Source organism: Anser cygnoides, chromosome 5 (genome assembly GCF_040182565.1).
Source record: "Anser cygnoides isolate HZ-2024a breed goose chromosome 5, Taihu_goose_T2T_genome, whole genome shotgun sequence".
NCBI classification, from domain to species: domain Eukaryota; kingdom Metazoa; phylum Chordata; class Aves; order Anseriformes; family Anatidae; genus Anser; species Anser cygnoides.
Genome location: NC_089877.1, coordinates 32,955,749 through 32,970,913, shown reverse-complemented (window position 1 = coordinate 32,970,913; position 15,165 = coordinate 32,955,749). Strand labels below are relative to the sequence as shown.

Genomic DNA, 15,165 nt, shown 5'->3' with positions numbered 1-15,165 from the left:
CTGGCTGCCACCAACAGGACAAAGTGAAACTTGTATGCAAAATCCTCTTACTTAAGTAAGGGCTTTACCATGAGACTCCGATTTAAAGTGCCCCAGATCATAATGTCGTATAAAGAGTACAATCTGGAGCATTGCCTCTTACTTTCTAAGTGCTTAAAGCTAAGAATAGGGTCTGATAACTGGATGTATTTGCACTGCCTTTGCTGTGTCAAACAGCTAGAGTAGTTGTTTATGCCACGTTCCAGTGCACGATGTTACCCTGTGAAGATCAAACTCAGCAAGATGATTTTTCCGTTTAAAAACAAAAAGATTATATATCCCAATATGGTCTGTTTACTATTGACATTCTTCTGTTTGCTGACTGGTGTTTTCTCCGTCATCTAGGTGGCCAGAGACAACCTCCTTATGGGACATCCTGGGTTCCTGTGGCGTTGGGCATTCTCACAGCTCTGGTCACAGCTGTTGCCCTGGCTCTTATTCTACTTCGAAAAAGAAGGAAGGAAACACGGTTTGGGTAAGGAAAGATCTCCTTGTGCTGCTTAGAGAAATCTTTGCTTTTTCCTTCAGTGTGGTTTCTGACTGATTATTTTGCAAAAACGTTTGTGGTTTGAGTACAATCATGCATACTGTCTATCACGCCCTTCTAGCAGCAAATGGTCCATGTCATCATGGCTCTGTGTCTTTTCTGCCTTCTAGCCATGCCTTTGGCAGTGTGGTTGGCAGAGGGGATCCAGCAGTCCATTTCAGAGCTGCCAGGTCTTTCAACAGGGAGGGCCCAGAGCTCATTGAAGCAACGTGTAAGTAAAATGACCTGAATGATTCTACGTGAGAAGTTGCATTCATGCATATACTGTGCTCTGTGTTTTCCCTGAAACTGATGTTTTTGGATCAAGAATATGGGAAATAATATACAATGATGCTTAGGCAGTCTGTGGATGATTGCAAAAGTGAAAGGCCAGAGTTGCTGTTACCATACCAGTTACATAGCATCATTTACTTGCCACTTAAATTCACAATGACTGAAACTGTATGCCTTACACTAAAATACATCACTCCTCTGCCCCAGTTTTACGCTACAGGGACTTTTTTGACTGTAATATAATGTAACAGTGAAATAAGTATGGCTTAATAATATTAGTGCTTTAACTCAGCTTTCTATAAGCATGAACCAACTGATCAGTCCTGGGAGGCCAGGAACTGGTAACTTCTCAAACAGCAGATTGAGTCCCAGGAACGGCCAGAGTTCAGATGTTTTATTTCTGTCTGTTCAGCACGGGCACAGCTCTCTATCAGCTCTGAACAGCTGGCTTAGGATGATGCTCCAGCTCTCTTTGACTTTGCTCCCAAAGATTTAGGGATCTTTCCATTAGTCTAGCGAACATAGTGTTGGACATTGTTACCCATTCAGCCAGGTATTGTGAGACTGGTACTGTTCTTAAAGTAGTCTGTGGGCCAGTTAGACTATTGAAAATAGGTGCAGCTCCATCAATTTAAATGAAGTTGGATGAGCTGGTGTCCATCCAGTGTCCCTTCTGATTGCATTTTGTATTCTCAGCTATTTACAATAGTTCCAGTCAGACTGGAGATGAGATTAGAACAGGTGACTCTTGATGTTGTGACAGAACATTTAAGTACCCATGATTTGACCCTTTCTTTGTTTTTTCTAGTGGAGAGTGTGGGGATCAGTGATGAGCTGAAGACAAAACTCAAAGATGTCCTAATCCAGGAACAGCAGTTCACCTTGGGAAGGATGTTAGGCAAGGGTAAGAACCAAAACCTGAACAAGACTTTTAATATAAAGTCTACGTGTTGCCTTTACTGCTGAGCAGGGAGAAGCAATTACAAGCAACTTGTTTTCTGTTCTTCTGTGTGTAACTGGCAATTTAAATGACACTGTTCCACTGGGGTAAAAGATTTCAAAAGTTTCGAGTGACTGAAGGGATATTAGCTAAGCCATACCTATAATATGGCTCTACAGAGTGTCAAACTGTACTGTATGTTCAGCTTTCCAAAGTACTGTTAATTCACTGGGGTGTGAATTTCTTTCAGAGCTTTAAACAAAGGAATATTCACTTAAGGTTCTCTCCTTTCTCCTTACAAAGGGATGCTATAAAATTCCTTCCATACCAGCATACATTCAAAAATACTAAGACAATACAGAGACAGATGATGTACCACATTTACTCCAATGCCTCAAAAATACGTTGATTCAATTTCATATATTCTCAGCATGTCAGGTGGTTTGGCTCCAGATTTTGGTTTGGGATCTTGGAGGCACATTTGGAACAGATTCTGAATTTTGCTGGCATTTGTCCTCATTTAGGTCCTTGGGAACTCCTCTTATTGTAGGTTTCCAGCTGGATCTCCCACACAGGTGCTCTTACCATTTCTCTGATATTTTTAGGTCAAGAGGTATGGGCAGAGTTAAGGTGGGATGCTTCTAACCAAACTTTAGCTAACAGATTAGCCCAGGAACTCTGTAAAAAGATGGTTTTGAGTTTAGATTTCCAAAATTGCAGGCTAGTTAGTGTACTAGTTGTTGAATCATCCTACTTTTCAAGCTGAGGGCAATCTCTTAGGAATAAGTGAAAGTGTATAAGATAAAGCGAATAAGAGAATATTATAAATCAGGGATCATAAGCAAAAGGAAGCTGAAGTGTCTGGCTTCCTTTCTCTTTATAAGACTAGTTCTATTGCATTCTCTTTAACCCTGGCCCACTGGGAGCTTTCTTCCGCTCCATCCCTCCCAGAACAAATGTGTTTCTGAAGGCTCTTTCAGAGCAGGAAGGTGACCTTCCTGCAGAAGGTCAGAGGGCTGAACAATGCTAACAGTGTCAGCTCTTAGCCAGTTTCTGGGATCCTGCTTTAACCCTCCTGGGCTGTCCTCATAACAGGTAGCAAAGTGGAAATTGGCCGTAGTGGGGCTCTTGGTGGGAGGATGCCAGCTGGCAGGATCTGTTTGGCATTGTCAGCCCCATTCCCCCAAACTCATGCTCAGTGTGTGTGTTAGAAGAGGGCATGGCTGTGTTATTTTGGGCTCTGCTGACTCTGCAGCTGAGAAACAGTTCCAAAATACAGGAGAAATATAAAATTACTGTGATCCTTACCTTTCTTCTCTTTTGTGGTCTGATCCGCTGCTTGTGATTATTGTGAAATAACACGTGCCAGACAGTAGTCAAGGACGCTGTTGAAAAGCTAGTGGAAAGATGATGCTTTTGGGGTATGTGGCATGGTGCCATTCTTGCTTTCTTCTCATCAGTAACACATCTTGGATGGGGTAATTAGTTACCAAATTAGGGAGAGCAAATCTAGAGCCAGAATTAATGCAAAGAGGCTCTTATGCTATGGTATAAAGCCATTTCAGGGTGAAATAATTTTAAAAGGGTTTGACCAGTTTCATTTCCTGTAACCTCCCTTTGAGAACACACAAGGCTGAACTCTTCATCCTATGAATTAACATACCATGTACACACAAGTAGGTGTTGTATGTTTTGTCTGGCCAGCAATGATTCATGCAAATTGTTCCCTGAATTTTGAGAGATAAGGCCTGATTGTGTGTCAACTGACTGAGTCCTGGCACCATTACTGGACTGTCAGCTCTGACAGCTGTCACCTCCAAAAATGGTCAACACTGAGCTTCCTCGGCCAGCTCATCCACTCGTCTCTCCAGCTAATAGTCCTTTCCCTGACCAGAGTTTTGCTTAGCTGCATTTCTCATGATGTGTCTTCCCCAGAGACTCCTGCCTGGGATCCCAGCTTATGCTCTGACTCTGCATTGTCTGCCTGAGAGGATTGCTTTCTTTCCCTGTTGCATTCCTTTGCTTTCTGGACTGCCAGCACAGTGGCCTCTGTCTGCTGGTAGTGCTACCTCTTCTAGGCACACACATGCTGAAAACGGCCTAGTGAAGCTGCAGAACGGAAAAAATGAAGCTGGTAGCTGCATTTCTTGTGCTTGCTCAGCTGCTTTGTCAGCGACCCCTGGTGTGAACCTGCTGTGAATCATACATTCTTCAGTAGAAGCTGTTCCCTCACTGCCTGCTCTGGTCACTTCTCAGGGGAATTTGGGTCGGTTCGAGAGGCACTACTGAAGCTAGATGATGGCTCTTTCCAGAAAGTGGCAGTGAAGATGCTAAAAGGTAAGTGGCAGCAGTGCTACCTGAAGTCCTTAAGAGAAAGAGAGCTTGAAAAGATTAAATGCTGTCTGTCTTGTTCTCCAGCAGATGTCTTCTGACTTTCTTCCTTAGTCCTCTCTGAGCTTCCCACTCAACCCCTCTACCAGTGTTTTCTCCCACCCCTTTCATTTCAGTCTCTTTGTAGTAACTCTTCAGGGAAGAACCTATGCCACCTTAGTTGATTGTACAGCATCTAACACACAGTGATTGCAACCAAAAGCAAGTCATAGCTACAGCTTTTGTGTGCAGAGGATCTTGTTCAGTTGCTTGATTCAACACAGTACTACATCATGTGGTATAGACAGCTCCGGCAGGCCTGCTTTGCAGTAATAATCCAGCAGTCAAAAACACATTTCTCCAAGCATGTGTCCTAGAGTAAACAGAAGAGTGTTGGGGCTGAATGTAGGGGCAAACTAACTCATCTCAGTCAGGAGTAGGTGACAAAATAGTCTAACTTCCTTCCAGTCCCTCGTTTGAGGAGTGTACGTAGCAAGGTCAACTAATGTTCATCAGGCAGAAATGTGTGACAGCAAAAGCAATTAGTAGGTGTAAGTGAAAGAGAGTATGTGCATTCCTATATATATGTTAACCTATGTTGTTTTAGCCCTCATGCCTGTAAGGCAAAAATTAACTGTGACTGACTGAAAGCAGAGTCATGCTTGCTTACCTTTGAAGCTAAAATTGGCTGCCACGGAATGCCAGCTTGTACTAAGTGCACCGATACCACGTTAGTGTGAGTTATATCATTTTCTCCAGTTTCAACAGTAAAATCAGTTTGCAAGCAGTTTTGTGAATAGTCAAACTGTCTATGTTCAGCCATCTAACTTGAACTCTGTATCACCCTCCAGAGGCACCTTTCTTTCTCCATTGGCCATAGAAAGGAAATCCACTTCTGTCTTCTGAATCATATTAAAATGCTTGCCTAAAGCAAATAATGTGAATATTCCTGTGCAGGTCTGAGTCTGATCTTGCCAGCAGGGCTGGAGGGCACCCACTAAATTCAGCAGCACCAGTAGGGGAGGTAGCCTGCTAGACTGATTCTTGATTATATCGATATACTTCTATAAATCTGAGGTAATAACAGTGAGAAATATTTTACTTCAAATTTATGCTGATGTATGTCACTGTTGAATTTGGTCTGAGCCACTACTGTGGCTGTTTAAGAAATCTGAGCTCTGGCACATTAGAAGACTCAGTTATGCTAAGAGATGCAAAAGTGTGGATATTTCATGCCATCCTTGTCAGAGATGAGTTGGTCTCTGCCACTCTGGCTTGAGGCTCCAGGCTATCTCTTCAGTCTTAGCGTTTTCTTTAATTCTGTGCACCATCTCCTCTCCCTGACACTGTAGTTTAGGTCCTTTTAGCTAATGTATTCTTAACATCTCTAATCCACACGTGATTTCTGTGGCTTCCAAGGAAAGTTGTTGCTGAGAAAAGAGCTGCTAATTGGCAGGTCTTTCCTGTGCCAAGAAGCAATTTACCATATGTCCCTGATGTATGCTTACTGCCGTCTGTCCCAGGAGAAAGTGTCAGGCTCTGCTTTGTTGTAAACTGGCTCATCTAGCTGTAGGTCTGAGAGGATGTGCGAAACATCCTCTACGAAAAGCTTGTGATAATCGTTATCTGTAACGTACATTGGAGCCACCAACCAAGGAAGAAAACTTATTGATTTTTTTTTTCCTAGCGGACATCTTCACCTCAACTGACATTGAGGAGTTCCTGCGAGAGGCCGCGTGCATGAAGGAGTTTGACCACCCGCATGTCACCAAACTGATCGGTAAGCCAGCAGTGCTGCTCATGGTGTCATGGAGCACTTCCTGTTCCTGCACCGTCCCGCTCAGCCTCACGTGCGCACCCGCGCTGCTATCCTACAGCAGTGTTAGCGCAGTCACCTCTGCGGTGCTATAGGGAGCAAGCACATGCTCCTACCCAGACCTAGAGGAGGTTGGAGTGGGTGTTAGTGCTCAAAACAAATGTGCAGCCCTTGCACACCTGCAATAAGAATATCATTTAAGCCATTCTTCCTATTCTTGCAAATACTACACGAGCACGCAAACGAGCTTAGAACCTACCCACTGAAAATGCACATCTTTTTCCTCCAGATTTGTAAGAAAAAAGCCCAGCAGCCTGTAAGATGGGCCTGATCTGTTTGCTAAAACCCCTTTGCTTTGTGTGTGCTCACCAGGAGTCAGTCTACGGAGCCGTCCCAAGGGCCGTCTCCCAATTCCCATGGTGATCCTGCCCTTCATGAAGCATGGAGACCTTCATGCTTTTCTGCTGATGTCACGGATTGGGGAAAACCCTTTTGTAAGTCCTTCTTATTGTAGAGTTCCTTTAGGGAGGGTATGGATTTTCAGAGAACATAGGCAGATCAGTTTGGGTTCAGTCTCCCAAAGGCATTGGTAGATGATCAGATTTTGATACCAGAGAAAGCTGTGTCTGGGATAAGAAGCTGAAGTATTTAATCCCATGCACATTGAGGACCAGCTTGTGCTTTCCATCCCCTCCCTATATCCACATGTTTTGACTTACTAAGCTAGCAGTAAATCTTGCAGTCTTGCCATAAGTCATTGAAAGTTTCCAGGAACAGACCTCAAACTATTATTTCTTTCAGAACTTGCCCGTTCAGACGCTCCTCAAGTTCATGATTGACATTGCCAGCGGGATGGAGTACTTGAGCTCAAAAAATTTCATACACAGGGACCTTGCAGCTCGGAACTGCATGTAAGTGAACCATGAGCTTTTAGAGAAAGACCAGAACGGTTAATAGAGGGATGCACAACAGAAGTAGGGAGGGATCGTCTCCAGGAATGCTGTGGGGGGCAGCTCTTAACCTTCAACTTCCAGCTTGTCCCTAATTATAAGGACCCATTCCATCATTGGTTTGGGCATATGTTTCATTGGGTTGATTATAATATGTGTTTGTAATTAGTCATTCTAATAGCTGTGTGTCAGCATGGGCTATTTGTTCCACCTTATAATGTAACCAACGGGAGAAAAAGGGTTTGGCTGTGTTAGGAGAAAGAAACTTTAAATATAGCCTGAAATCTCTATTCTTTGCGTCTATTTGGAGGACTTGATTATATAAGAAATGTAGAATTTCCTGGAAAGCATGTGAAGAATGGCTAATGTGGAGAATGCCTTTAAAAATAATTGCATGGTGAACACACTGCATGATCCCACATTGCTGTTCATGTCCCCAAACTGCCTTGCCTGCTTTGAAGGGAAGAAAAGTCCATTTTTTGTCCTTTCCTCTCTGCTTCTTCCCTGAGAATGGAGTAAGGAACAACTCATTCTGGCAGACAGAACTCTGCCTCTGAACAAAACCACCACAACCAATAAAATCCACAAGAAGACACAGATTTCCAAAGGCATCTGAACGTCCAGATGTACAGACAGGAGCCTGATAGTCGTAATGAAAAATGATGAGTTAGCCTGCTCCAACGCTTCTGAGAAACCCATGCTGTTTTCCTATTTTTAAACAACAACAACAAAAAAATTGTAGACTTCCTTCAGAGGAAGCTGAATGCCTATTTCTTCGCATCTTGGGGAAAGCAGGAGGGTCCGTTATGAAACCTAGAAGCATAATACCTTTATGGGCTTCACTACCTTCTAAAGTGCCTAGGTTTAAGCAGGTTACAGAGCAATTCAGACAATCAACCTGGCCTGAAGAGAATGGCTTGCAGATGTAGTTTAGGCGGTTGTAATGTGCAATCTAGACAAGTACTGTGTTTTTTTGATTGCTTATACAGGGCGCAGGTCTCACTGACAGCAGTGAGCAATGCCGGTTTCGTCTGTTGATCTTTGAGCCTGCAGAAAGTATCCGAGTTCACTCTGGATGACAGAGTGGATCATCTGAGCTTGGCTGTTTGCTTACTTCCTTGTTCCTAATTATCTCCCTGTTAGTCTCAAGTAACTGATGTGAGACCACTCAACTATTTCACATTGGTCATCAAATAGATGAAGTCATTATCCTTCTGGGTAATACCTGATGACTACATACCTCAGTTTCCTGGCCAAGAAGTCCTGGATGTACCTCTTTTCTTGCCTGAGGTAGCCATTAAATGCTTTTCTTAGTCATTAACACTTTCCCTTAGGTTGGATGAGAACATGAATGTGAGTGTTGCGGACTTCGGGCTTTCTAAGAAAATCTACAGTGGAGACTACTACCGTCAGGGCTGTGCTTCCAAGCTGCCAGTGAAGTGGCTTGCTCTGGAAAGTCTGGCGGATAATCTGTACACAACACACAGTGATGTGGTGAGTGTTGCTCTGGTGCGATTGGGGACTGCTTGTATTTCTGCAGAAGTGGAGGAATCCTGTGTTCATGGAGGATGGGAAAACTCCCTGGTGGTGGGAAAAGGGAGTTTGTCTGGTAGCTTGTGTTTGAGGGACAGTGCCACCTCTGCCTTGGGTGTTCTCAGAACTCGGGACTAAAAATACATGAGTGACTTGTGGCAGAAGAGGTGAATCCTTTTCTCCTTTTCCTGTTTTCTTTTGGTCCTTATTCTTTAGTTCTTATCCCCATCCTCTCCTTCACTTTTCCCCTTATCCTCCTCATTTTCTTCTCTTTGGGCAGTCTTATTCTCACTCTTTTTCCTTGCTCTTCTGCATTAGAATTTGAAGGTGACCTTATCTCAATTGCACATAACCCATACAGTCATGTACCTGTGTAGTAATGATACTTCATCCTACAGAAAGCACTGATGGAACTTTGTAGCACGAATACATCAGTGCTTAGACTTTCTTCCCCACAACTTCTCCCATTCATCTGAGATTTTTGCTTCCTTTTCCTTTGTTTGCTTTTCGTTTTGTTTTTCTCTTCTGATACCTTCTCCCCTCTTTGTTGCTGCTTTCTGACCTGGTTTTGCATTAGTTTTCTCCTTCAGGCCTGTGGACTTGCCTTCTCATTTGTCCATGTCAGAGCGTCTCTGAAGAGACACCAGGAGTGCCTTGTAACTTGGCTGCTATGTTGTAGGCAGTGTTCAGTGGTTGCCGATCACAGTTGAGCCAGTTTACAACAGACACTGGGCAGATTTTTGTTTAAAAAGATCTTTTTTTTTTTTCCACCTAACAAACATTGCAGTTTAGATTTAAAGGTAGAAGTACAACAGCACAGGGTATAGCACAAATCAACGTGAGCCCTAAGTGGTTTGTTCCTTGCCCTGCTTAGTAGCTAGAATCTGCTTTCATTTGTGCCTGTACATTTCCAGTAACCCAGAATCTGGTTCAACTGATTAGTGGTCCCCAAATGTAGCTGAGGGCCACAGAGCCCTCATGTTCCTTAAAGAATTCATGTTCTTTAAAGAACCACGAATAGGAGGTGCTTGGGAGAGGTTTGCAGGTGGGAGATGGCAATAGCTCCAAGAGCCCTCCTGCTCTACTGCAGGACAGGACTGGGCAGGGCTGTCAGCTGTCTCCCGAGATGTTGTGTTGGCATCAGCAGCGTTTGATGGGTCATTTCTTTTGTTTTCTAGCTAGGGTTTGGCTAGCCCTTGCATTCCTGCTGTTCACATGACATGACCCCAGCAAACAGGGAACTCACCAGTTCTCTGTGTTGTTCCCTTTCAGTGGGCGTTTGGGGTGACCATGTGGGAGATTGTGACCCGAGGGCAAACCCCTTATGCTGGCATTGAGAACGCAGAAATCTACAACTACCTCATCAGCGGGAACAGGCTGAAGCAGCCGCCGGAGTGCCTGGAAGATGTGTGAGTACTTCCTCTCCCTGCTGACATGTGCTTCCTTGAGAGGTTTGGCTTACGGGACGGAAATGGGGGCAGCTGGCTGAGACTGTGACCTGAATCCATCCACTTACCAGCACACAGAGGCATTCACTAGAAAGTCTCTGGGTTAGCTATCAAATTTGCTCTGCTGGCAGAGCTCCCTGGAACCTGTGGTAGCTCCACAAGCAGCTACTTTGGCTCAAGAGCTTGAACAGTATCAGTGCTAGAAGCTCTTGGCTTTGTAGAAACCATAACTTCGTTTCCAAAGCTCACCGTTCCCTGCCTTCTCAGGCCAGCATCTTTGAAGAACAGTCTAGCAAGACTACAAGGAAACTAGATTGAAACTAGATTGCAGAGGCAGTGGACCGCACGTGCTTTTCAAAGCTAGGTCTCCAGTTTTCGAAGTTGGTTCTACTACTCACACAGAAATATCAGGATGACAGAGGCACGGGAGACAGGATTTAAGGTTCTGTATATCAGTGTCCCACCTTAAATTACAGGTTAAAACAAAACCAGGACAGACTTGTGGATATCGGTTTCAGGCATTTCCAGACTTGCAGGAAGGAGTCAAGTAGCCTGCTGGGGAGCACAAAACTGCATGTTGCAGCCCATGCTCCTGCTTTAGTCCTGTGGCATATCTACAAACGCTGGCTTTAGTGGCCTTTTCAAGCTATACCTGGTGTATGAAAGGATCAGCAAGAAGCCCCCTTCCCTCACGCTGTGATGGTGGAATATTTCACGTGGTTTCCTTTCCCCAGCATTTTTTTTTCCATGTAAATGAATAATCTGTACTCCTTACTGAAGCTGTGCACTTTTGTCTTTTCAGCAGTTCATTTTAACTGTTCCCAAGCTTAAATGAAAACATTCTTATGCCACTGCTTAAATTCATTATGTCTGCATCTTGACTGCTGTGAGTAGCTTTGGTTCCCAGTTGTGGAGCTTATGGCCATAGGATGTTAAAGATGCCAAATATAGAGAAGAGATTCAGTGAGCTGCCAGACACTGAAGAACAATTCATCAAAAACTGCTAAAAAAGTAACCTCCATTTTGAGAGGCCTTTGAACTACAAGTGATTGAGACCCAAGGAAATATGCCAGAAAGACCTTATTATATGCTCATCCTTGGCTTATGTGCTTTTTCTGGGCTTCTGGCAGCTGCTGTCAGAGGCAGCATCCTGAGGCAAATGAGCTTTGGGGTTGATCCACTACAGCCAGTAGTTCTTTACCTTTCTTTCGAATGAATTTCTGGATTTACCTGGCAGGGTAAAAGAACGTATTTTAATTTGGTGATGCAGAATAGGAAGGTTCTGTTTTATGCAGAGCATTTAGAGTTGTTTTGGCCACTTGTGAAGGACATAATTCAGGATTCAGGCAACTGAGGCACTGAAGTTTTCTGTAAACCTAGTGTGAGATCTGAAAGAGGCTCATAAAGCCGATGGCAAGTGAGGGACATAGTAAAAGCCGTCATGAATTGTTCGATTTCCCAGTGAGTGCCGTATCAGATTTGTTCTGCTTACAAGTTTAACTGAGTTTTGTTTGTTAGCAATGTTCTCCAGTGCCAGCACTGTGCTTTGTCCCTGCTCCCTGCAAAACTGGTGACAGCAAACAGGAGCGCAGCTGCCGCTTTGGGGGGCGATGTGGGAGGAGGAGGAGGATGACTCTGGCCATGATGCAGCCAGGCTGGCATGAGCCGAGGGGCAGAGCCCATCACCCCCTGTCCCCTCACGGGTACGGGTGCTGGTGACATCTCCTTGCACCAGCTCTTAGGCAACTGCTGCTTTCAGCTGGCGTTTGGCCGCAGGATAAACACCATCTGCATGGCAAGACAGGGCCTGCAGCCAGTAACAGCACCAAACAGGTGCTGAAGTTCAGCATCCCTTGGCAGGGCTTTTATTACTCTCTAAATAATTATTTTGATTAAAATGCTTTTGAAAATAGGAAGAAATGAGTTTAGGTCCATAATACCTGCCCATGTGCCATCATCTGTGCGAAGCCAAAGCCAATGAATCTTGGAAAACTCTCAGTGCTTTTTAATTGTGACTGCAGAAATAAATGCCTCGCTCTAAATGTATTTAATACCCTGAGGACATACCCAGTCTAATTTAACAACAACAAAAGTTATGCAAATTCTGTGCAAATAAACACGCACTGAAGCTAGAATTCTTGCCATTCTCTATTTTCTCTGCTCAGCAAAGCCACTGCCTGGAGGAGGTCAGAACCTGCTCACCCGTGTTGTAGGTTAGGGAATTTGGAGGTCTTGAGGTAGTGGTACTTTTCTGAGGCATATGCCGGAGCAGTGTGGGACTGCACTAGCTCCAGTGTTGTAGAGGTGGGATGGAGCCCTCCAGCAGCAGGTGAGGAGCTGGCTCCACTCACCTTCTCTGCAGGCGTCCCACTCACTTGATGGCTGGGCAGAGCCACACCATGCAGAGCCCCTGCTGGGATGTGCGGGGTGGCTCTGTGGTGTCTCAGTGCTCTTCTCTTCCTCTGTATTGCAGCTACGATCTCATGTGCAGATGTTGGCATCCCGAGCCCAAGCTACGCCCGAGCTTTGCAATGCTCCGGTCCCAGCTGGAAATGATTCGGGGGAGGATGTCCACGCTCTCTTCCAGTCAAGACCCTCTTTATGTCAACATTGGGAAGGACAAAGAGGCGTCCAGCAGTGACCCTGCCCTGCACGCCTCCTTCGGAAACACGGACGGTGATGAGACCGTTGCTGGGGCAGCTGCTGCTGTCACGAGTGACTATCGCTACATCATGAGCCCCTTGTGCCTTGGAGATGATGCCGAGGCTGCAAGGCATCCAGATGGGCAGGAAGGGGAGGACAAAAGCCTTCTGTATGAGCTGGAAACAGAAGGAGAGAAAAGTTGTTAGTCTGTACATAGCAGTGACACTCTGCTTCCCTGGGACGGGATGCGTGCAGCCACGGTGCCGTGTCGCTTGGGGCTCCAATGCCGGATCTGGAATGGCTTTGAACAACGCCAGCTGGAGCTCGTGGGCAGCTGTGGCAGCTTTCACCAGCTGCATGGGCTGCAGGTGTGGACAGCTTGGTCGGACCACAACCCTGACACCCCCTTGGATTTGGGAAGGGGGGGCGGTAGGGTGGGGGGTTGATCACCTCCCACTGAAAGAAGGTCAAAGCCAAGGTGGGCAGTCAGAGTCTGTGCTCTGGTCCTTCTCACTGACAGCTGGAGCAGAGCTGAATGCACCCTCTGTGTTCAGTCAGCGCTCGCTCTCGTGTAGATGTTGTCTTCGGTACTGGCTGCATGACTTGGGACTGGTACCTCTGAAAACACTAGTGGGTATTTACGTTGTCATTCAGGACACCAGGGAAGATTCCCCTCGTGTTCACTCAGCAGTGCTGCCTAGACATGTAACCTACCTCAGTGGTTCTCAATCTGCAGATCTCCTTTCACCCAGCATTGAGTTTGAACATCTGGTACGCTTCACGCGGTGACACTTGCTGCTCCTTCAGCCCAGGGCTCTTAGGAGATTCACATGTTTCAATGAGTGATGAAATAAGAAAAAAAAAAAAAGAAAATCCAGCATCCCTCTTCACCCCACACACCTCTTTTGTATTTTTTTCTTCTGTTTGGCATCAGCTCAGGTCTGACCAGACTTGCGGCTGCCATTCAAGTGGGAAGGAGGGAGAGCAGCTGGCGCGGGTGAGGACAGGATCTACCTTCAAAGGGGTTGAGAGGAAACCGTAGAGAGGACTTGCCAGCAGTAAGGGGAAGCAGTGCTAATTAATGCTAAGCTCTGTCCTCCAGGAGAGGAAGGAGACTGCTTAGATGCAGAGTGGCAGCCTTGCATCAGTTTCACCAGGAGCAGGATTCAGTATTTGATTTAGAATGGGTTTTCTTTAATCTTTCTCTTTAACCACCCAATGACTTTTTCCAATAACCCAGTGCTGTAGCTACTGTGGTGAAGGTGTGAAATCAATCTGGGGAAGGTGTGCGTGTGTGTTGGGGGGAAGAACAGGGAGATCTCATTCTAAAGAGAGAGAGTCATCATCACAAAAAAGCTTGAGAACCACTGGCCATTCTGTTTAGGAGGTCTTCTGGCATGCTGTAAAAGCCACATCAGATCATAGACCTGTATCACTGCAGCCTTCCAGACAGGGCAGAATTAATGGTTTTGCTCTTTGGATTTTGTTTTGTTTTTCAATCAGCATGTCTGACTCACTGTAACTTCAAGCGCTTTTGTGGTTTTTAATAATTTAATATTTTAATGTAAAATCAGCATTTGCTTTGTGCAGTGGTTCCCAGCAAGGAAGTGCAGTTACATCTTACTCTAATTATCCTAAATATTTTCTAGATCTTGATTTCTTTTATTTCCACTGCGCTGAAAACTCGGCAGAACCACAAGACTTAGGATTCCTCATTGCTCTTCCTCGGAAACCAAATACCACCGCTGTCATCACTTGCCAAGTTGGCCAAGGTGGGACCAATGAGTCGAGTTAGACTGCAAGGCTCAGCATCGGGACACCCCGTCGTTCAATGCCCAGTTCTCGGTTATTGCAAGCTTAGGGGCTCGCTACAAAGTCTGGGTCCAGTTTCATCCCTTGTGGAGGGCAGTTTGTAAGGGAGGGAAATTTCAGTCTGGGGCTTGGGCATGGGTCCTCTCTGTGAGGTTTCCTACCACAACGCAGCCTACAGCTGTCTCCAGAAGCTCCGTACAGTTCTTCGGTCACAGATAGGAACTGCACAACCTTACAACCCAGGCACTACAGGGGTTTCTCTTCATTTAGGTGGAACGCTGTAAATGCAGGTGAGAAGATAACACCTAACAAAGGGTAACAGACGTGCGCAGTGCACGTGTTGGCAGAGGGCAGAAGGCTATGCTCCCTGCAGCTGCCTGGGAAGCGCAGATGTACATATAGACTCTAACTTTGGGAAGCATGTCATTAGTTTTTATGCATTTTTTTAATAATAAAATACGTACAGTGTCTGAGTCACGGCCTCTTATCTGTGGCAGGGGGTGAGGATGCTCTGAAGGGGTCTTCTCCCTTGCTGGGTGGGGTCACTGGTAAAAAGGGGTGCTCTCTCAACAAGACTCAGCCCCAGTTAAAAGCCTTTCTCCCTTCCCCAGCCATGATTAATCTGCTCCTTGGAGGCAAGGAGCTCGCTGCATCCTACTCAGGCGCGCAGCCTCTGCTCCAGCTCCTTCCCCCTTAAAACTGCCTGCACTCAGCCGCCTGCTGGCAGCGCTCCCTGGGGAGGAGAGGCTTGGAGGTAGCGGGTGAAATTGGGCTGCTGAGTCGAATGTTCCCAG

The 15,165-nt window shown here is 45.6% G+C and overlaps 1 protein-coding gene across 4 annotated transcripts in view; it reads left to right on the top strand.

The window, feature by feature from the left end:
• Positions 1-14,844, top strand: part of TYRO3 (TYRO3 protein tyrosine kinase) — a 40,540-nt gene extending 25,696 nt beyond the window's left edge. For all 4 annotated transcript variants that reach the window (XM_048065126.2, XM_048065123.2, XM_048065125.2 and 1 more), the window contains 10 exons: positions 385-514; positions 697-797; positions 1,668-1,763; positions 4,056-4,136; positions 5,857-5,949; positions 6,358-6,479; positions 6,787-6,896; positions 8,270-8,429; positions 9,741-9,877; positions 12,390-14,844. In XM_048065126.2, coding sequence (XP_047921083.1) covers positions 385-514; positions 697-797; positions 1,668-1,763; positions 4,056-4,136; positions 5,857-5,949; positions 6,358-6,479; positions 6,787-6,896; positions 8,270-8,429; positions 9,741-9,877; positions 12,390-12,765 — 1,406 coding nt within the window. In that variant the 3' untranslated portion in view covers positions 12,766-14,844. The remainder of the gene's footprint in view (positions 1-384; positions 515-696; positions 798-1,667; positions 1,764-4,055; positions 4,137-5,856; positions 5,950-6,357; positions 6,480-6,786; positions 6,897-8,269; positions 8,430-9,740; positions 9,878-12,389) is intronic.
• Positions 14,845-15,165: the final 321 nt, after the last annotated feature.